This window comes from Oryctolagus cuniculus, chromosome 7 (assembly GCF_964237555.1).
Source record: "Oryctolagus cuniculus chromosome 7, mOryCun1.1, whole genome shotgun sequence".
NCBI lineage: Eukaryota > Metazoa > Chordata > Mammalia > Lagomorpha > Leporidae > Oryctolagus > Oryctolagus cuniculus.
This window is the reverse complement of record NC_091438.1, coordinates 8,526,827-8,548,740: the sequence shown is the minus strand read 5'-3', so window position 1 is coordinate 8,548,740 and position 21,914 is coordinate 8,526,827. Positions and strand designations below refer to the sequence as shown.

The 21,914-nt window shown below is 42.7% G+C and overlaps 1 protein-coding gene across 2 annotated transcripts in view; it reads left to right on the top strand.

Annotated features, from left to right (window-relative positions):
• Positions 1 to 21,914, top strand: part of ACBD6 (acyl-CoA binding domain containing 6) — a 205,269-nt gene that overhangs the window by 50,666 nt on the left and 132,689 nt on the right. For both annotated transcript variants that reach the window (XM_051857044.2, XM_002715013.5), the window contains exon 4: positions 11,143 to 11,225. In XM_051857044.2, the coding sequence (XP_051713004.2) occupies positions 11,143 to 11,225 (83 nt within the window). The remainder of the gene's footprint in view (positions 1 to 11,142; positions 11,226 to 21,914) is intronic.

The following is a 21,914-nucleotide window of genomic DNA, read 5'->3' as shown; positions in this document are numbered from 1 at the left end:
CCTCCCCTACTTGCAAGGGAATCTCTCCACCAGGTGGTTGGGCCTCCGAGGGTTTACGTTTTACTGCTAGGGTAGATTTCTGTCCCCACCTTAAGCCCTGTGAATTTCTTGCATGTTTTCCCTTCAGGTACACCCACGATTTTTTCCAGGCTTGTTTAATTTTTGAGTTGTTCCAGTGTATAACCATTCTGGGGAGCTTTCCAAGGCCCTTTATTCAATATAATTGTGCAATCTGTGTAAGCTTTTGTTGCAGTGTGATGTTTAAAATATAATTTATTTGTACTCTTGCTATAAAACAGCATTTAGTAACATTCATTGTGTGTGTATTTCTGATATTCTTCACAGGTAATAGCAGGTTGGAAATACTTTCAGGACTTCATATTTTCCCTGTTTCATACTCTTGTCTGTCTGTCATCAAAACAGTGTGTGTGTGTGTCCGCCGTGCCTGTACTCAGTGAGTTCAGTGTTCATGGGCTTTCTTACCGTGAAGTTCCTGGAGCAGCTGTATCCTAGGTGAAGTGTCCTGTGGCTTCTCTGCTACAGCGAATACCAGAGCAATTACTCTACACATGAGCAGTCCTCTAATCTCCAGCCTTGCACGTAATTGCTGCTGTGAGTACAGTTGCTGTCTGCCTGTTTCTTCCCCTGGAGGCAGTTATGCTCATGTCCTGATACAGAATTAGAAAATGACAAGAAGGTTTTTAAAAACTGTGTGGAAGTTTTGTTTGTAAACTTGTCTACTTTGAGAATTTGAAACTAAAATTATATTGCCTTTTTTTATAAGACTGACCTGAGTAAATCTGATGGTAATAAGAGTAGAATAACAGAAATGATTGAAGGTTCATTGAAGAATTAATTATGAATATATTTCCTTTATGGATTAGTACCATATTGGCCATGGTTCAGGAAATTTAATTCTAAGCTAATGTTACTTATTTTTTAAGTGTGTAGACAGTCATGTGCCATATAACTTTTTGGCCAATGATAGACCACCTATATGACAGTGGACCCAGAAGATTATAATGGAGCTGAAAATTTGTACTGCCTCATGACACCACAGACATAATATCATAACACAACACATTTTTCAAGTGTTTGTGGTAATGTTGGTGGTAATAAGCCTACTGTGCTTCCAGTCATACAAAAGTATAACATAAACAGTTATATAGAATACATAATGCTTGATAATGACAATAAATGACTGTTACTGCTTTATGTATTTACTGTATTATACTTTTTGTTATAGAGTATATTGTTTCTACTATAATCTTACTGTAAAATAGAATGCCATGTTAACCAGCCTCATACATCTCCAGTTTACCATGTCTCTTTATTTAGGTGATTGACTTATACCATTTAGATTTGTGTAAGAACATTCCATGGTGTTCACACGATGATGAAATCACTTAATGAGGTTTTCTCAGAAAGTATCCCCTTCATTAAGTAACACATGATTATATATTTAAATTCCCATGTAATCTAGAATTAATTCAATTTTTTGGTTGTAGTGATAGGGTAAGATTATAATCTAGTAATTGTAGATGTGATATTACCTGTTATAATAAAGTCTCCTTTCTCCTTCAGTGAATTCTTTTGTGCAAGTGAATTCTCCCAGCCAACCCTTTTAAATATCTAACTTTATTTTAATTTTTAGAGGAACTTTTTTTAATATGACAAATTTCCTTCTTTTTTTTTTTAAGATTTATATTTGAGAGGCAGAAACAGAGAACAGAGAAAGAGAGAGATATCTTCCATGTGCTGGTTCACTCCCCAAATGGCCGCAATGGTCAGAACTGGGCCAATCTGAAACCAGGAGCCAAGAGCTTCTTCTGGGTCTCCCACATGAATGCTGGGGCCCAAGCACCTGGGCCATCTTCTGCTGCTTTCCCAGGCTATAGCAGAGAACTGGATTAGAAGTGGAGTAGCTGAGACTTAAACAGGTGCCCACATGGGATGCTGGCACAGCAAGCGGTGGCTTTTACCCCCTCCGTCACAGCTCTGGCCCTTCCTTGCTTCTTTAAACATAGCTTACTGTGCACCTTCTTAAATTTTCTTCACCATTGTTATGTTAACTAATCATTATAATAATAAATGGGATGAACTTATAGGCTAGTGAAGGTATAGATTATCTGTCCCTTCACCCACTGTCTCTAAACTTTCTACTTTTTTGGGTCCTTTTAAAATTGAGATACTAATTTGGGGAGTGAACCAGCAGATGGAAGAACTAACTCTCTCTCTCTCTGTAACTTTCTTTTTCTTTTTTTTTTTTTTTTTTTTTTTGACAGGCAGAGTGGACAGTGAGAGAGAGAGACAGAGAGAAAGGTCTTCCTTTGCCGTTGGTTCACCCTCCAATGGCCGCCGCAGCCGGCGCGCTGCGGCCGGCGCACCGCGCTGATCCGATGGCAGGAGCTAGGAGCCAGGTGCTTTTCCTGGTCTCACATGGGGTGCAGGGCCCAAGCACCTGGGCCATACTCCACTGCACTCCCTGGCCACAGCAGAGAGCTGGCCTGGAAGAGGGGCAACCGGGACAGAATCCAGCGCCCCGACCGGGACTAGAACCTGGTGTGCCGGCGCCGCTAGGCGGAGGATTAGCCTAGTGAGCCGCGGCGCCGGCTTCTCTCTCTGTAACTTTCAAGTAAAAAAATAATTTTTTAATTAAAAAAAATAAAATTGAGATGCTAAAGTTCACTTACCATAGCAGTTCATCTATTTTTTTAAAGATTTATTTATTTGAACGGCAGAGTTACACAGAGAGAGGAGAGGCAGAGAGAGAGAAAGAGGTCTTCCATTCAATGGTTCACTCCCCAATTGGCCGCAGTTATACTAATTATACTAATTCAGTGATTTTTAGCATATTCACAAAGTTGTACAGCTATCACTGGGATCCTTTTTAGAATATTCTTTTCCCTCAAAAATAAACTCGGGCCAGCGCCATGGCACAGCTGGTTAACACCCTGGCCTGCAGTGCCAACATCCCATATGGGCGCCAGTTCATGTCCCGGCTGCTCCACTTCCAGTCCAGCTCTCTGCCATACCCTGGAAAAGCAGTAGAAGATGGCCCAATTCCTTGGGCCCCTGCACCTACGTGAGAGACCTGGAAGAAGCTCCTGGCTCCTTGCTTCCTATCGGCACAGCTCTGTGCCCTTGCGGCCAATTGGGGAGTGAACCATCAAGTGGAAGACTTCTCTCTCTTTCTGCCTCTCCTCTCTCTCTGTAACTCTGACTATCAAATAAATAACTCTAGGCTGGCACCGCGGCTAATCCTCCACCTGCGGCTTAAGGTACACTAATAAGTAATTATTAGATTTATTTACAGAACACTTAACTATGTGCAAAATATGTTAGATACATTGTCCTATTCAGTCCTCACTACAACCCAGTAAAGTAGATACTATTTTTTTTAAGATTTGTATTTTTACTTGAAAGTCAAATTTAGAGAAAGAGAGAAAGAGATCTTCCATCTGCTGGTTCACTCCCTAGCTGACCACCAGGAGCCAGGAGCTTCATCCAGGTCTCCCACATGGGTGGCAAGAGCCTAAGCACTTTAGTCATCTTCTGCTGCTTTCCCAGGCCATTAGCACAGAGCTGAATCAGAAGTGGCGCATCTGGGACATGATCCGGCACCCATATGGATGCCAGCATCACAGGTAGCAGCTTTACCACCAGTTACACCACCACGCCAACCCCAGCAGATACTCTTTTTAAAAATGTTCTTTTTTTTTTTTTTTTTAATCTATTTGAAAGAGTTACAAAGAGAGGTAGAGACACAGAGAGGTCCTCTATCCGCTGGTTCACTCCCCAGTTGGCTGCAACGGCTGGAGCTGCGCTGATCCGAAGCCAGGAGCCTCCTCTGGGTCTCTCATGCGGGTGCAGGGTCCAAGCACTTGGGCCATCTTCCACTGTTAACGCAGGCCACAGCAGAGAGCTGGATCAGAAGAGGAGCAGCTGGGACCAGAACCGGCGCCCATATGGGATGCCGGCGCCTCAGGCCAGGGCATCAACCTGCTGCATCACAGCACTGGCCCCATGTTCTTATTTTTAATTTACACACAGTAATTGTACATATTTGGGGGTATGGCAAATACTCTTGTTAACTGTATTTGCTGAATAAGAAAACTGAATTTTAGTGAATTTAACAGTTTAGCTGAAGTTATAGAGCTTATAAGTAGCAGAGTAGGATTTGAACACAATCTATCTCATTTTAAAATTCATAAATAAAATCCAGTCTTAGATGGAAGTCCACTTTATTTGAAGTTACTTTTCATATTCATTTATTCATATATTCAATAAATATTTATTAAATGCCTCTGTGTACCAGGCACTGTTCTAAGTTCCTCAGATACTCAGTGAACAAAATTAGATAAAATTCCTTGCCTTTATGGAGTTAAAAGACTGACACAGAGACATAGGGTATTGGAAGTATAGAAAGAAGGGGAAATTGGCTTACAATTTTAAATGGAGTGAGGTACAGGGTGAGCTGCGTTGAGAAGAGCCACATTTGGGTAAAGACACCAAGTTGGCAAAGGAGTAAATACTGCGCTAAGTGGAAGGAAAGGTACCTAACCACTTCTCCCAGGGTTCTTCTTCAGTATTTGTGGGGGCTGGAGACAGTTAACTTAAAATGCTTTTTAGTTATTGCATGGGATCTGAATTAATGCTGTCTGGGGACATGCTTCATTATTTACTTACACATGCTTATATATTGCCATCTTGAGATAAACTTTTATCTTAAACCTAATGAGAAGAAGGGCCTTATTTTTATTTATTTATTTATTTATTTATTTTTTTGACAGAGTGGACAGTGAGAGAGAGAGACAGAGAGAAAGGTCTTCCTTTGCCATTGGTTCACCCTCCAATGGCCGCCGCTGCCGGCGCACCGCGCTGATCCAAAGGCAGGAGCCAGGTGCTTCTCCTGGTCTCCCATGGGGTGCAGGGCCCAAGCACTTGGGCCATCCTCCACTGCACTCCCTGGCCACAGCAGAGAGCTGGCCTGGAAGAGGGGCCACCGGGACAGAATCCGGTGCCCCAACCGGGACTAGAACCCGGTGTGCTGGCGCCGCTAGGTGGAGGATTAGCCTAGTGAGCCGCGGCGCTGGCCAGAAGAGCCTTATTTTTTAAAAATTTTATTTAAGATAGACAAGTTTCATTTATTTCCTGTATACAGATTCAGGAACATAATAGTTACTATAAATAAAAATTACATTTTTTCTTATAATATCCAAAAGCTATATTGGTAAAAATAATAAAAGTACTTTTATGTGATGGGATTGCCATATGCTTCTCAAAAGAATAATACCATTCTTTTTTTTTTTTTTTTTTGACAGGCAGAGTGGACAGTGAGAGAGAGAGACAGAGAGAAAGGTCTTCCTTTTGCCGTTGGATCACCCTCCAATGGCCGCCGCTGCAGCCGGCGCACCGCGCTGATCCGATGGCAGGAGCCAGGATCCAGGTGCTTTTTCCTGGTCTCCCATGGGGTGCAGGGCCCAAGCACCTGGGCCATCCTCCACTGCACTCCCTGGCCATAGCAGAGAGCTGGCCTGGAAGAGGGGCAACCGGGACAGAATCCGGCGCCCCGACCGGGACTAGAACCCGGTGTGCCGGCGCCGCAAGGTGGAGGATTAGCCTAGTGAGCCACGGCGCCGGCCAGAATAATACCATTCTACAAGACCATTAGGGCAATTAACATACTGTTCGTACCTGTTTCACAACAGTTTTACCAGTTTGGCTGATTTTGTTGTCCTAATGAAATTAGTTAAAAATCCATTGCTCCTCATTTTAATCTACATTTGAAAAATTATTAGGAATGTTGAACATTCTCTCAAGTATTGGTGTAACAGTATTTATGTCTATGTATGTAGCCTCAGAGTAACTTCAGATGTCTAATTATTGCGGGCTCATAAAGATGTCCTGTTTATCCTTTGGGTCTTAATGTTTTTCTTACATGTGGAGTCACTTGGATATATTACTTGTAATATTTAGTTTGTTTTACTTGCTTAAAATACAGTTCCTTCTTTTTCTGTGTACTTTTGCTAAATCACAGAAATTCCAGTTTAAGTGTCTGAATGTGTTGATCTTTTATGATTTCCTTTGGTGCTTAAAATCTAAGAAGTTATTCTTGAACAGTTATAGTATGTCGTGTGTTCAGAAAAATTCTCTAAAGAAAATTTAAATTTTTATTGCTAAAATTAGTGAACTGAAGATAATTTTCCTTAAGAGCCATTTTAAAATAGCTTTAAATGGAGTAAAAAATATTTAACAGATAAACACTTCAAATGCTGAACAGTGGAACCTGGATGTTGAAATAACTGATATTTTTTGTACCTTAGCTTATTTTTTAAAATTTTTAAATTTATTTATTTTCATTTTGTTTGAAAGAGAGGCAGACAGAGAAGGAAAGATTGTCTCCACTGGTTCATTTTCCAAATATGTGCGATAGCTAGCATTTGGCCAGGCCAAAGCCAGGAGCCAGAACCTCCATTCAGATCTTCCATGTGGTGACAGGAAGCCAGATATTTGGGCCGTCATCTGCTGCTTCCCAGGGGCATTAGCAAGAAGCTGGACTGGAAGTAGAAGTGCTAGGACTTGAACCAGACGCTTTGGTATGGGGTACAGAATTTGCAAGTGGTGAGTGACTTAAGCCGATGGACCAAATGTCTGCCCCATACCTCAGTTTGAAACACTCTCGAACTGCAACTTAATTAAGTTGCTCAAAGTCTTGTAGACCTATACTCAAACAAACCGACACTCAAATTAGACAAACTGATAAGACAGAGTCCGAAAAAAGCAGCACACAAAAGAAAAAAGCCTCCTCTTTGCATGTTAAATTAGATTGATAACCTTAGGCATAGTTACTTTTTCAGATACAAAAGAAAGTTTCATAAAATAGGAAATCTTGATCCTGAAGTTGACTTAGAGTCTGAAACAAGTGATAAAGAGTCAACCAACAACTTAATTCTTTCCCCTTTGAGTGAAGGATCATTTCTTTGTCTCGAGTGGTATAGTCTGAGGCAATATAAGAATTGGCACATTTTAATCTCTTGGCTGCCAAATTGTAGTCTTTTTCTTGAACCACTGATGTAACATGGAAGGAACTTAATGGATTTTGAATAGAGAAATGGGATAAACTTATAAGCCTCTATGGGAGACAGTTCCTCAGAGTAGAAATCGGGAGGGTAAAGGTAACTCCTTCTGGTAGATGAAGTAGATGGAAAGGATCACCAGTGCACCGCTGACAACTGTATTCTAAATTCAGCCTGATAATAGCAGACTGTTTTTTAAAGTATTATTTGTACCTAAGATGTAATCATTTTGCCCCCCCACACTCAAAACAAAGTTGTCACCAGCAATCTAACATGTATATTTTTGTCATTGTAGAAAGAGGAACTAATCCCAAGAAAGGATATATTTTGTATATACCACAATCAAATTATGGGGTCAAGTTTTTCACTGGAGATTTTTTTTTTTTTTTTTTTGACAGGCAGAGTGGACAGTGAGAGAGAGAGACAGAGAGAAAGGTCTTCCTTTGCCGTTGGTTCACCCTCCAATGGCCGCCGTGGCCGGCGCACCGCGCTGATCCGATGGCAGGAGCCAGGAGCCAGGTGCTTTTCCTGGTCTCCCATGGGGTGCAGGGCCCAAGCACCTGGGCCATCCTCCACTGCACTCCCTGGCCACAGCAGAGGGCTGGCCTGGAAGAGGGGCAACCGGGACAGAATCCGGCGCCCCGACCGGGACTAGAACCCGGTGTGCCGGCGCCGCTAGGCGGAGGATTAGCCTAGTGAGCCGCGGCGCCGGCCTTTCACTGGAGATTTTAATTAGGTTACATCATTCTTTATATGTTGCAGTATTCATCATGTTGTTTATAAGTGAAAAAAATGAAAATTACCTAAATATAGAGTGTCAGATAAAAGCTCGTCCTCTGCTCTGTGTTGCCAGTGTGGGATGCCTGTGCCACAATGCCAGCCCCCAGTGTCCTGGGCCTCTGCCATCTGGGATTTGCTCCTCCTGGCTTCAGCCTGCCACAGCTCTGGCTGTTTGGGGCATTTGGGGTGAACCAGCGGATGGAAGATCTTTGCCTGTCTCTCTTAAATAAAATTGTTTAAAAATTAAAAAACAAACCCTGAAGTTAAAAAAGAGAAAAAGTAAGCCTTGAGGAGATCACACTGTCCAAGTGGCTTGACTCATGCTGAAATGAAGTCCAACAAAATATAAAGAAGCGCAACAAAATCCAGCTGATGTGAGTGTAGCATTTACAGCGCCGGATCGCAGTAACAGTCTTTCAGACATGCAGAAAGGCAGGAAAGATGCCCCGGTAGAACAACGTGTTAATGGAAGCAGAGCACAGATGATACAGATGATGAAATACCAGACACGGACAGGAAGACACCTGTTATAAATATCTTCAGAAAGTAGGGGGAAATGGAACACAGTGTAGAAAGCAATCAAAAAGACCCAAATGGAACTTCTAGAGATGGTAAAATATGGTATGTGGAGTGAAAATACACTAGTTGGATTAACATGTTAGACATTGCAAAAGAAAAGAATGTGAAAGTTTAGTAAGTGAAACTAATAAAAATTAAGCACTGAGCAAAAATGAATAGAACTTAGTAAACTATGGGGAAAATCATGTAATTGGAGTCCTAAAAAAGGAGAAATGAAGATTAATTTTTTTAAAATAGCTCAAATTGTAAATATTTGGTGAAAACTATAAACCAGAGTTTTTCTTTTTTAAAAAATGATTTGCATGGTTGCCACCATGAACTTCTTTCAGTATTCTAGACAAATTAATTACTTTTCTATTACCTTTTCTCTTTTGTCAAAGTATTTATTTATTTATTTTAAAGTCAGGGTGCCAGACACAGAGAAAGAAAGAAATATCTTCTATCCACTGCTTCATCCCCGAGTGCCCGTAACAGCCAAGGATGGGCCATGCTGAATTCAGGAGCCAGGAACTCTGCCCGAGTCTCCCACAGGGACTCCAGGAGCCCAAGTACTTGAAAATCTGCTGCTGCCTTCCCAGGCACATTCTCAGGAAACTGGATCAGATGTGGATGCAGGACTCGAACCCAGGCACTTCAAGTGGCAGCTTAACCTGCTGCACCACAGTGCGCAAGCCATAAACCAGTTCTTTAGATTCTTTGTTGGAGAGAGCTGTTCTGTGCACAGCAGGCAATGTAGTGGTAATTCTTGCTTCTGTTCACTAGGTGCGAACAGCACCATCTAGTTGTAGCAACCAAAAAATTGCCCCAGACATTGCTAAATATCCTGAGATTGAGATGGAGGATAAAAAAAAAAGTAACCCCTGGTTGGTTGAGAATCACTGCCATGAACCCATACATCCAAGAAGCTCACTGAACCCCAAGTAGTAGAAACATACTGAAAAAGAAATAGCATCTAAGTGGGAAATGAAGAAGTAGAAACTGTCCCTCTTCATCGGTGATAAGATCCTTTTATAGGAAACAAGTAATCCAGAAAGAAACTACTGGAGCTAATAAATTAACTCAGCAGAGTTGTAAGACACAAGATCAATATGCAAAAATCACTGTATTTCTATACACTTGGAGCAGGCTCTCCAAAAAATGAAACAGAGTAAATAGTTCCACTTAAAATAGCATCCAAAAGAATAAACACCTGGGAATAATTTCAGCCAAGGAGGTGAAAGATTTTTACACTGAAAACTAAACTGCTGTAGGCGATTAGAGACCTGTATAAATGGAACTGCATTTGTGTTCATGGATTGGTAGGTTTAGGTTTAAGATAGTAATAAGGCTCAAATCAATTTACAGATTTCAGTGCATTCTGTACAGGGGAATTACCTGTTTTTTGTTTTGTTTTTAGCAAAAATAGCCTTTTACAGTCAATAAAGTGATCTAATTTTGCTTCTAAAATAAGATTTGTGTTCAGAGTCAGGGTTTTAATATTTGCTGGAAGTCCTGGCCTAAAAGCTAAGTGTTGCCAAAGATGTGGGTTTTGCAGAGGTCATGAATCCTTCCAGACACTAATGCTCAAGTTCATGCCTCCATCGTGCATGCTTTAGAAAAATCTTACTGCTGAATTATCTTACTCTTGTGTGTTTTGAGAGCACAGGACAGGGCCTGTTAATCCCTTGATTTTAAAAAAAGTGTTTCCAAAGCAGTTGACTTCTTTTTTCTTTTATTTTAGATGTAAACCTCCTTTCTTTGCTCTCTCCTATTCCTTTCTCCTTTCCATGCAAAAGAACTTTTTTTCTTTTATGATTAAATTTGAAGTTACAGGGGCTGGTGCTGTGGCATAGTGGGTAAAGCCAATGTCTGCAGTGCCGGCTCTCTGTATAGGTGCTGGTTTGAGTCCCATCTGCTCCATTTCTGATCCAGCTCCCTGCTAATGCACCTGGGAAAGCAGTGGAAGATGGCCTAAGTCCTTGGGCCCCTGCACTCTTGTGTGAGAACGGGAAGAAACTCCTGGATCCTGGCTTCGGATTGGCCTAGCTCCGGCCTTTGTGGCCATCTGGGGAGTGAACCAGCGACTGGAAAAGCGCTCTCTGTCTCTCCTTTTCTCTGTCTCTCTAACTCTGCCTTTCAAATAAAATAAATAAATTTAAAAAAAATTTGAAGTTATACTACAGTTTAGTTTGTATTTCACTTGGGAGCTTTTTTTTTTTTTTTTAATTATTTATTTGAAAGAGTTATACAGAGAGAGAAGCACAAAGAGAGAGAGGTCTTCCATCCGCTGGTTCACTCCCCAGCTGGCCGAAACGGCCGGAGCTGCGCCAAGCGCAGCCCCACACTTGGGAACTTTGACTGTAAATCTAGATGTGATTTTCCTGGTCACATTCATGTCTGATAATTTATGTATCATGGTTTTTTTTGATTTTTCACATGAGTATCCGTATTCTGCTTGTACAGCATCTCACAGTCAGCTAGGGGAATTGTTGAGGCTCAGGGAAGACTACGAGAGTGACATGGACTGTCAGTGAGTGCCCATTCCACCCCTGTGGAGACTTGACAGCCCTGGTGCCTTTCTGTGACTGCCTGGGCTTTGTCACTAACGCTTGAAGAAGCGGTCGAAGGTGAACTCTTCCTATCTCTTAGGAAAGCAGCATTTTTAACTTGGTTTAAATATATAGTGCTTTAACTTAAGAGTCTCTTACTTTTTTTCCCCAAACAGATACCCGAAAAGAAAGGAAAAGAAGCAAATACTGGCTTTGGTGGACCAGTTGTTAGTTCTCTGTATCATGAAGAAACCATCAGGTAATTACCTTTGGATCTCTGATAAGAAGAATGTATGTGTAGTATGTGCATATGTGTGTTTGCTTGGTGAGTGTGTGTGTGTGTGTGTGTGTGTGTGTGTGAGTGTGTGAGTAGATATACTTTTAATCTTAAAATCTCGATTTGTGTAGCATTCTTTCTTAACATGAAACTGATTTGGTGGTAACTATAGTAGGGTAATAAATGATAGGTTCTAGTACCAGTCGGGGCGCCGGATTCTGTCCCGGTTGCTCCTCTTCCAGGCCAGCTCTCTGCTATGGCCCGGGAAGGCAGTGGAGGATGGCCCAGGTCCTTGGGCCCTGCACCCCATGGGAGACCAGGATAAGCACCTGGCTCCTGGCTTCAGATCGGTGCAGCACACCGGCCATGGTGGCCATTTGAGGGGTGAACCAACGGAAAAAGGAAGACCTTTCTCTCTCTCTCTCTCTCTCTCTCACTCACTGTCTCTCTCTCTAAACCAACTCTGCCTGTCAAAAAAATTTAAAAAAATGACAGGAAAGAATTTTTTGGGGTATATAAAGTCAGTGTGTCTGAAGTGATGCCAGGTAATATGTCTAAATAAGTGATACCACTTATTCTTGGATTTTTGATGATAAAGTATCTGAATCAGTGCCTTTATCCCCACCTAGGTAGTTGGCAGGGCAAGGTTTTATCTCTCAGACAATTTAAAGCTATGGATTTTTATTGTTAATTTTCCTCAAAATAGCATTATTTCTTTATTATTAATTTTGAAAGAGCAACAGAGAGGGAGATACAGAGAGGCAAAGACAGAGAGAGATATCATCCATGCACTGGTTCCCACCCCAAATGACTAGATCAGCCGATCTGGGCCAGGCTGTAATTAGGGGGCAAGAACTCCATCTGAGTCTCCCACGTGGGTGACAGGGCCCCAGATACTAGGGCCATCTTCTGCCTTCCCAGGCACATTAATAGAGAGCTGTATTACAAACAGAGCAGCCAGGACTTGAACTGGAACTCTGCTATGGGATGCTGGTATTGCAAGCCGTGGCTTAACCTGCTGTATCGTAGTGCCAGCCAATAATTATTTCTTTTAAGGGTTTTAATTTTCATAAGTTACTTACTCTGATTAAAAGTCATTTTAATTTACTTTAAATTAATAACTTTAAATTAATTGGAATATAAAATGGTATAGCTACTGTGGAAGACAGGGTGAAGGTTACTCAGAAAATTAAAAATGAAATTATCACATCATCCCGCAATTCCACTTCTGCATCTGTATCCAAAATATATCTCAAAGATATATTTGCACAGTATGTTTGTAGCAGCACGATTTATAATATTCAGGAGGTAGAAGCAACCAAGGTGGCCACTGATGGATGAATGGATAAACAAAATGCATTATGCATCCAGTGGAATATTATTTGGCCTTAAAGAAAGGACATGAAGACATTACGCTGAGTAAAATAAGCCAGTCACAAGACATCCAGTACTGTACATGGGGTGGTCAAAGTCATAGAAACAGGAAGGAGAATTATGGCTGCTGGAGCTGGAGGGAGAAGTGGGAGGTGTTTGGTAGGACAGCTTCAGTTTTGTGAGATGGGAAAGTTCTGGAGGTTCACTGCACAACAGTGTGAATGTGTTAACACCACTGAGCTGTATACGTAGGAATGGTTAAGATGGAAAATTTTATGTTTTTTAACAATTAAAATTTAAAAATTATGTCAGTATTTAACAAAGCTCTTAAGTTTTTGTTACGTACAGAATTTCTTGGCTAGCCTTTGTCTTTTAGCACTTCATGTAAATCAGATTCTATACTCTTTTAAGCAGTCATGTGACATATTCCTTAAAGGTTACAGACAAAAATGTGAATTTCTAAAGCTCTTGTTTTTCTTTTTTTTTACTTATCTGAATATTGGTTTACTTATTAATGATTGAAATGAGCTCTGATTTTCAAATAGAGAATGATTTCACCTCAATTTATTGAAAATAATTACTTACCTTCTTAGAATGAAGGGGAAATGATACCGAAAGCATATGCCTCCCTCTTTCAGAAAAGAGTTTGACGAGAGTTTATTGACATTACCTGTCATATAAGGAAGAAGTGATGTGAACTCCCAGGTAGCTTTATAGCAGGGAATCAAAAACTTGAAACGCTCAGTTCCCAGTTGTGAACTAAGCAGACAATTAACGCTAGGCCACCCGTCTTCAGTGTATTTGCATGGCATGAACATTTCTACTTAGAGTAAACGCTTGTTTGAGGTGGGATTGGGGAATGGTGAGAGAGTGGGAGGAATACAGATACTCTTTTACTATTTGACAAGTAGAGTTATAGACAGTGAGAGAGAGAGAGAGAAAGGTCTTCCTTCCACTGGTTCACTCCCCAAATGGCCTCTACGGCCAGTGCTGCACCGATCCGGATCCAGGAGCCAGGAGCCAGCAGCCAGGTGCTTCTTCCTGGTCTCCCATGTGGGTGCAGGGTCCTCTACTGCCTCCAGGGCCTCAGCAGAGAGCTGGACTGGAAGAGGAGCAACTGGGACTAGAACCGGCGCCCATATGGGATGCCGGCGCCACAGGCAGAGGATTAACCAAGTAAGGCACGGCACCGGCCCTGGAATACGGATGCTCTTTAAGGCTGTTGCTACTGTTATGGATTCGCTTTGCCACCTGATCCCTGTGATGGATGCTGAGAATCTGAGGAGTACATACAAGCTTTAAGGAAGCATAGTTTAAAGAATATTTTCAGAGTTTAGCTCTTTCCTCAACCCATACATATTCAGAGAGATTTTGGGAGAGGGAGTGTTTCTAAATTTGCTATTCCGTCTTTAGAGTCTTCTAAAAAATAACATCTTAGAACCTTGATGCTGCTAATCAAAGTTTATTAAATGTTCAAATCAAATCAAGTCAGGAAACATTTAGAGTCATTTTTCTAGGTAATAGAGGAAGCTATCATTTCTTGTTTCCTCATAATCCATTGTTAATACCATCACATAAATGTGGCGTTTATCACATCAGATTATAATTTTTAAAAAACTTTCATCTTTTCCACTAAGCTTTTAATTTTTGAGGGAAAGGATGATATTTCATCTATATCTGTATTCTTTTTTTTTTTTAAAGATTTATTTATTTATTTGAAAGAGTTAAACAGAGAGAGGAGACTCAGAGAGAGAGAGGTCTTCCATCTGCTGGTTCACTCCCCAATTGGCTGCAACAGCCAGAGCTGCGCCAATCTGAAGCCAGGAGCCAGGAGCTTCTTCCGGGTCTCCCACATGGGTACAGGGGCCCAAGGACTTGAGCCATCTTCTGCTTTCTCAGGCCATAGCAGAGAGCTGGATGGGAAGTGGAGCAGCCAGGACTCAAACCTGTGCCCGTATGGGATGCCAGCGCTTCAGGCCAGGACATTAACCCGCTGCGCCACAGCACCGGCCCCATATCTCTGTAGTCTTACTGCCTGAGAAAGAAAGTTCCTGGTACCTAGTGGTTATTCAGTAAAAGTGCTCTGAACATGGGATACATCCATGCCACATCTCTCAGGGAGCTGCTGGTTGGGTTAACCTAGGGGTCCCGCCCTAAGAGAGATCTGATGGCGTGGTTTTCCTGTGATATGCCCATCCCAGCCTTTCCCAAAGCAATTAAAGAAAAACTTACAGGCTATTTTCCCTTCCTAGCTTGATAGATTTATAAAATCCTTTCTTGACCTAAGCTTAACTCTCTTAACAGTATCAATCACTTATCTATAAATAATACTGATCTTTATTTTGTGTGCCAGTTTCCTGGTTTTCTTCTAGTGTTTTTCAAAATGACACACTGAATATAGGTTTTTGGAATGTCCCATGACACAACCAATCACAGTACCTCTGCAGAACATGAAGCAAATCAAGTGTGCAAATCAAATGAGAGTAGAAATATGGATAAGAGGATCCTGAGTTAGAGTTAGACTATAATGGAAGGATTCATCTCCCTCCCAAACACTCTCAGTTCTTAAAACTGACTGTTAGATTTAATTTAATGTTTAAGCTAAATGTTTAGAATTTTGATAATGAGGAAATGGCAAAGAATAGTATAGCTTATTTTTATGGAGCAAATGTTTTTAATTCAACTCAGCACACTTATTATGAGTCCACAATGAGACAAAACAGTGTGGATATTTGTATTTCTCAGCTTCTTTGCCCTTGAATAGTACATTATTATTATTTTGGCATTTTCATGTAAATATGTTTAATAAATATTAATCAACTGAAATATGAGCCTTTGCTATGTGCACAACTAGTTAGATTTGGCCTTATTTCAAAGTCATCAAAGTGTTAATTTTCTTATGATAGAGAATTCAGTCTTCATAGGAAAGTATTGTTACGATATGAAACAGTAAGAAGCATGCTTGTGCGAAAGCCATCGAAGGCCTTTCAATTATTACTAGCATTAGTAATTTTGTTACTATAACAGATCAGAAATCACAATAACTGGTTATATTATTATACTGGTAGAATTAATTTTATAGTGCAATAGGAATGCCATTATAACAAATTACATGATAGTAAAAAAAATTCCTATGGCTTCTTAAATAGTATCAGGATACAGTTGCAGTGGTGAAGACAAGCTATTTCCTGAATATGTAATCAGATTTTGCTTGTGCAGTGTACTTGAAAATACATGGAAAAATGAAATTAAAAAATAAGTTTATTTTGAAATAAATGCATAGTTTTTTCATAATTTGCATCCATGAAGGTTTTTTTTTGTTTTGTTTGTTTGTTTGTTTTTTGACAGGCAGAGTGGACAGTGAGAGAGAGAGAGAGAGAGAAAGGTCTTCCTTTGCCGTTGGTTCACCCTCTAATGGCCGCCGCGGCCGGAGCACCGCGCTGATCTGATGGCAGGAGCCAGGTACTTCTCCTGGTCTCCCATGGGGTGCAGGGCCCAAGCACCTGGGCCATCCTCCACTGCACTCCCTAGCCACAGCAGAGAGCTGGCCTGGAAGAGGAGCAACCGAGACAGCATCCGGCGCCCCGACCAGGACTAGAACCCGGTGTGCTGGCGCCGCTAGGTGGAGGATTAGCCTAGTGAGCCACGGCACCGACTTCCATGAAGTTTTTGAAGTTCAGATTTTCTACACTAAAATAAACTAAATCTTTTAATTTAATTTTCCATGAACTTTTTTTTTTGTTTGTTTGACAGGTAAAGTTATAGACAGTGAGAGAGAGAGAAAGGTCTTCCTTCCACTGGTTCACTCCCCAAATGGCCGCTACGGCTGGTGCTGTGCCAATCCGAAGCCAGGAGCCAGGTGCTTCTTTCTGGTCTCCCATGTGGGTGCAGGATCCAAGCACTTGGGCCATCCTCCACTGCCCTCCCGGGCCACAGAAGAGAGCTGGATTGGAAGAGGAGCAACCGAGACTAGAACCTGGTGCCCACATGGGATGCCGGCGCCACAGGCAGAGGATTAACCAAGTAAGCCACGGCACCGGCCCCTCCATGAACTTTTTTTTTTTTTTTTTTTTTTTTTTTTTTTTTTACAGGCAGAGTGGACAGTGAGAGAGAGAGACAGAGAGGAAGGTCTTCCTTTGCCGTTGGTTCACCCTCCAATGGCCGCCGCGGCTGGCGCGCTGCGGCCGGCGCACCGCGCTGATCCGATGGCAGGAGCCAGGAGCCAGGTGCTTTTCCTGGTTTCCCATGGGGTGCAGGGCCCAAGCACCTGGGCCATCCTCCACTGCACTCCCTGGCCACAGCAGAGGGCTGGCCTGGAAGAGGGGCAACCGGGACAGAATCCGGCACCCCGACCGGGACTAGAACCCGGTGTACCGGCGCCGCTAGGCGGAGGATTAGCCTAGTGAGCCGCGGCGCCGGCCCTCCATGAACTTTTAAAATAAAAAGATTTACTTATTTGAAAAGGGGAGTGACAGAAAGACACAGATAAAGTAAAATTTCCCACCCCTCCCCAAATATCCACATCAGCTTCACCTTGGCTAGGCCAAAGCTGGGAGCCAGAACTCACATGGGTGATAGGGACTCAAGCAGTTGAGCTATCGTCTTCTGCTTCCCAGGGTGCACATTAGTAGGAAGCTGGATTTGGGAGCATAGCAAACCTAACTACTCCGATATGGGCATCCAAATGTCCATAACCATAAATGTTTTAATTAAGATCAGAACTGGGTGGGGCCGGCGCTGTGGCACAGTGGGTTGATCCTTCGCCTACTATGCTGCCATCCCATATGGGCATGGAATCTAGCCCTGGCTGCTCCACTTCCTATCGAGCTCTCTGCTAGAAAGCAGAGAAGATGGCCCAAGTCCTTGGCCTCCTGCACCTGTGCAGGAGACCTGGAGGAAGCTCCTGGATTCTGGCTTCAGATTGGCTCAGCTCTGTCCATTGCGGCCAGTTCGGGAGTGAACTGTCGCATGGAAGACCTCTCTCTTGCTCTCTGCCTCTCCTCTCTGTGTGTGACTCTGACTTTCAAGTAAATAAATAAATCTTTTTTTTAAAAAAAAAAAGATCATAACTGTGTGTTGATTTTTTAAGATTTATGTATTTGAGAGGAAGAGTTACAGAGAGAGGGAAAGACAGAGGGAGGTCTTCCTTCCATCTGCTGATTCACTCCCCAGTTGTCTTCAGTGGCTGGAGCTGGACTGATCTGAAGCCAGGAGCTTCTTCTTCCTGGTCACTCACGTGGGTACAGGGGCCCAGACACTTGGGCTGTCTTCCGTTGTCTTCTCAGGCCATAAGCAGAGAGCTGGATCAGAACTGGAACAGCTGGGACACGCACCAGCACCCATATAGGATGCAGGCACTGCAGGAGGAGGCTTAGCCTACTACGCCACTACTATGCCACAACATCGGCCCCCAGAATTGTATCTTAATGAAACTTTTTACTTTGAGGATATTGAAAATTCACATAGTTTTAAGAAATAGTAGAGATCCTTGTATATACTCTTTTGCCCAGTTTCCCTCAGATAACATGTTCATGTATTTTTTTTTATATATATTTTGTTTATTTATTTATTTGAGAGGCAGAGTTACAGAGGGAGAGACACAGAGAGAGATCTTCCATCCACTTGCTCACTCCCCAAATGGCTGCAATGGCCGGAGATGAGCCATTCCAAAGCCAGGAGCCAGGAGTCTCTTCCAGGTCTCCTGCACGTGGGTGCATGGGCCCAAGCACTTGGGCCATCTTCTGCTTTCCTAGGCTATAGCAGAGAGCTGGATCAGAAGAGGAGCAGCCGGGACACAAACCAGTGCCCGTATGGGATGCTGGCACTACAGGCGGAGCCTTAGCCCACTATGCCACAGTGCTGGCCCTTGTTTGTGTATTTTTAAAAGATAAAGTATTACATTATTTAGCTTCTTTCTTTTAAAGATTTATTTATTTATTTGAAAGTTAGAATTACAGAGAGAGGAGAGGCAGAGAGAGAGAGGTCTTCCATCCGCTGGTTCACTCCCCAGACGGCCGCAAAGGCCGGAACTGCGCCGATCCAGAGCCAGGGAGCCAGGAGCGTCTTCCAGGTCTCCCACGCGGGTGCAGGGACCTAGGGACTTGGGCCATCTTCTACTGCTTTCCCAGGCCATAGCAGAGAGCTGGATCAGAAGTAGAGCAGCTGGGACTCGAACCGGTGCCCATATGGGATGCCAGCGCTTCCGGCCAGGGTGTTAACCCACTGCACCACAGCACCGGCCCCCACATTATTTAGATTCTGTTAACCACATCTAGATGTAATTTTTATGATTGTGTTCTTTGTAATTATTTGAACATTTAAGGAAAAATTTTAGAAGTTATCTACTTGACTGGTCCTCTGCCTGCGGCGCCGCATCTAGGTTCTAGTCCCAGTTGGGGCGCCGGATTCTGTCCCGGTTGCCCCTCTTCCAGGCCAGCTCTCTGCTGTGGCCCGGGAAGGCAGTGGAGGATGGCCCAAGTGTTTGGGCCCCTGCACCCACATGGGAGACCAGGATAAGCACCTGGCTCCTGGCTTCGGATCAGCACAGCACGCCGGCCGTGGCAGCCATTTGGCAGTGAACCAACGGAAAAGGACGACCTTTCTCTCTGTCTCTCTCTTTCACTGTCTAACTCAGCCTGTCAAAAAAAAAAAAAAAAAAAAAAAAAAAACCCAAGAAGAATCATAGTCTTCCAAAATTATCTTGGGGGCTACAAAAAGATTTTGAGTACACTGCTTTAATCCAGTATGCCCTAAAGTAGAGTATAAAAGCAATGATTTGGGGCCGGCGCCATGGCTCACTTAATTAATCCTCTGCCTGCAGCACCGGCATCCCATATGTGCGCCAATTCTAGTCCCAATTGCTCCTCTTCCAGTCCAGCTCTCTGCTATGACCGGGAGGGCAGTGGAGGATGGCCCAAGTGCTTGGGCCCTGCACACACACAAGAGACCAGGAGGAGGCATCTATCTGGCTCCTGGCTTTGGAATGGCTCATCTCCGGCCATTGCAGCCATTTGGGGAGTGAGCAAGTGGATGGAAGATCTCTCTCTGTGTCTCTCCCTCTGTAACTCTGCCTCTCAAATAAATAAATAAACAAAATATATATAAAAAAAAAACATGAACATGTTATCTGAGGGAAACTGGGCAAAAGAGTATATACAAGGATCTCTACTATTTCTTAAAACTATGTGAATTTTCAATATCCTCAAAGTAAAAAGTTTCATTAAGATACAATTCTGGGGGCCGATGTTGTGGCATAGTAGTGGCGTAGTAGGCTAAGCCTCCTCCTGCAGTGCCTGCATCCTATATGGGTGCCGGTGCGTGTCCCCGCTTCCTGGGCAAGATGTGGGAGGGATGGAGTAAGGTCAGATGTTGATCAAAGGGTACAGAACTGTCAGTGATCTGCTGCACTGCATGGTGACCAGTGCTGTGTATTACAAAATTATTCAATAACAGATGTTTAGCATTTAAATGATAAATTTGATGAGGTAGAGGAGGCGATATGTAAGCTTGTTTGAGTCTTTCTAAATGTGTAGATAGATCAAGACATCACATTGTACCCCATATGTACATATAATTATTGCTTATCAATCAAAAATAAATTTAATTTTTAAAATACACAAAGATAATCAAAGAATGCCTTACAAAGGTTGAACTTACAGCCTAGTCTTAGAGGAGAACTGCACAACCCTGTTAGGTTACTGGAGGATACAGAAGAGTAAGAAGACGCATGAACGGAGAGAGGTGTTCAGGGGAACTGTAAGCAGTCGGTTATGGCAGGGTTTGGGGCAGTGATGTCAGCAGGGTGAGCAGAACAATAGTCATCATCAAGTAACAAGCTAGTTGGGGAGCAAAGTTGTTGTCCACCTTCTGAGCCCTGCATAAAGGGAACTAAGACTGCCCTCTCAAGCAAACCGAGGAAGCGTCGAATGAGAGGAGACACCTGAAGAAGATTTAATTCAGATACTAAACTTAGCATGTGTTTAAAAAGAAGACTTGTCACCCGTAAGAAACAAATATGAAGCAATTGTACAGAATATTTTAATTTTACTTATAGCTACTTCTCTCCTTGAAACAATCTGGTTTCCTCCCCAACCCCGAAAACTGGGTAAGGCTAATTAAGATTTTTGATGTTTATTTCACCTGACAGAACACAGCTTTTGACCGTCAGTCTCAAAAGCCATGCATGATGGTGTGTTATGCTCCTCAGATAACAGTCTTGCACGTAGTACCTCCTTCTGAAATAACCTTGGTCAACCCTGGAAAGAGGGAAAGTGCTGGTTGAGCAGTAAACCATGTTCAAGCAGTCTAGCATTCAGGTCAAAGCACGTAGCAAAGTGTTTGTTGTTTGTTGTTCTTAAAAGGATTCTTGGAAAGATAGATGACAAGTAGACATTTGGGCACTATTGCCTGACTTGCCATGTTTCATTGATTCTGAAACAACCTTTACATATTTTCACATCTTATGGCTTTTAAAATCTGCAGTATCTTGGAGTTAATTGATGGCACTGTTTTTCTTAGCAATATTTAGATAATGGTGCTCTTAAAACCAGTGGTGTCCAAGGTAGGTTTGAAATACAGAGTGCCAAGTGCACTAGTGAATAGAGGAATTTATAGATATTTATTTACAGTCCTTGCACCCACAGGGAAACAGTTGGTTTCAGACAACTGTAAGACATGACTAGTTTTTGCCTTTCCTGTTCTGTGGTAATAGCAACATTTTTTTTTTTAAATCATCACATAACTGTTCAGACTGGATTAGATATGCAATGTACTTAGTTCTGGGACCAGAAAGTTCTTAAAGCCCTCAAACTAAAAATTCCATTTATGAGGTAGGCATTTGGCCTGGTGGTTGTAAGGGGGTTCAGATATCCATCACTAGTTAGGACCCCTGCATCCCGTGCGGGAATAGCTGGGTTCCCTGCCCGTTTGCAGCTTCCTGCTAGTGCACCTGGGAGGCAGCAGAACAGCTGGGTAGTGGGGTTCCTGACCCCATGTGGAGACCTCACTGAGTTCCCAGCTCCCAGCTTCTGCTGGTGCCTCTGCGGACACTTGAGGAGTCGACCAGGGGCAGGCACGCTGCGGGTCTGTAGCTCTGCCTCTCAGATAAATAAATAAATAACTTTAGAAAGCCATTTGTTCATTATTTGTGTTAGTGAGTGTTCCTCCAAAGAAAACTACTTACATCTTTCATCTGTGGTTTTTTTTTTTGACAGGCAGAGTGGACAGTGAGAGAGAGACAGAGAGAGAGGTCTTCCTTTTCCCGTTGGTTCACCCTCCAGTGGCCGCCGCGGCCGGCGC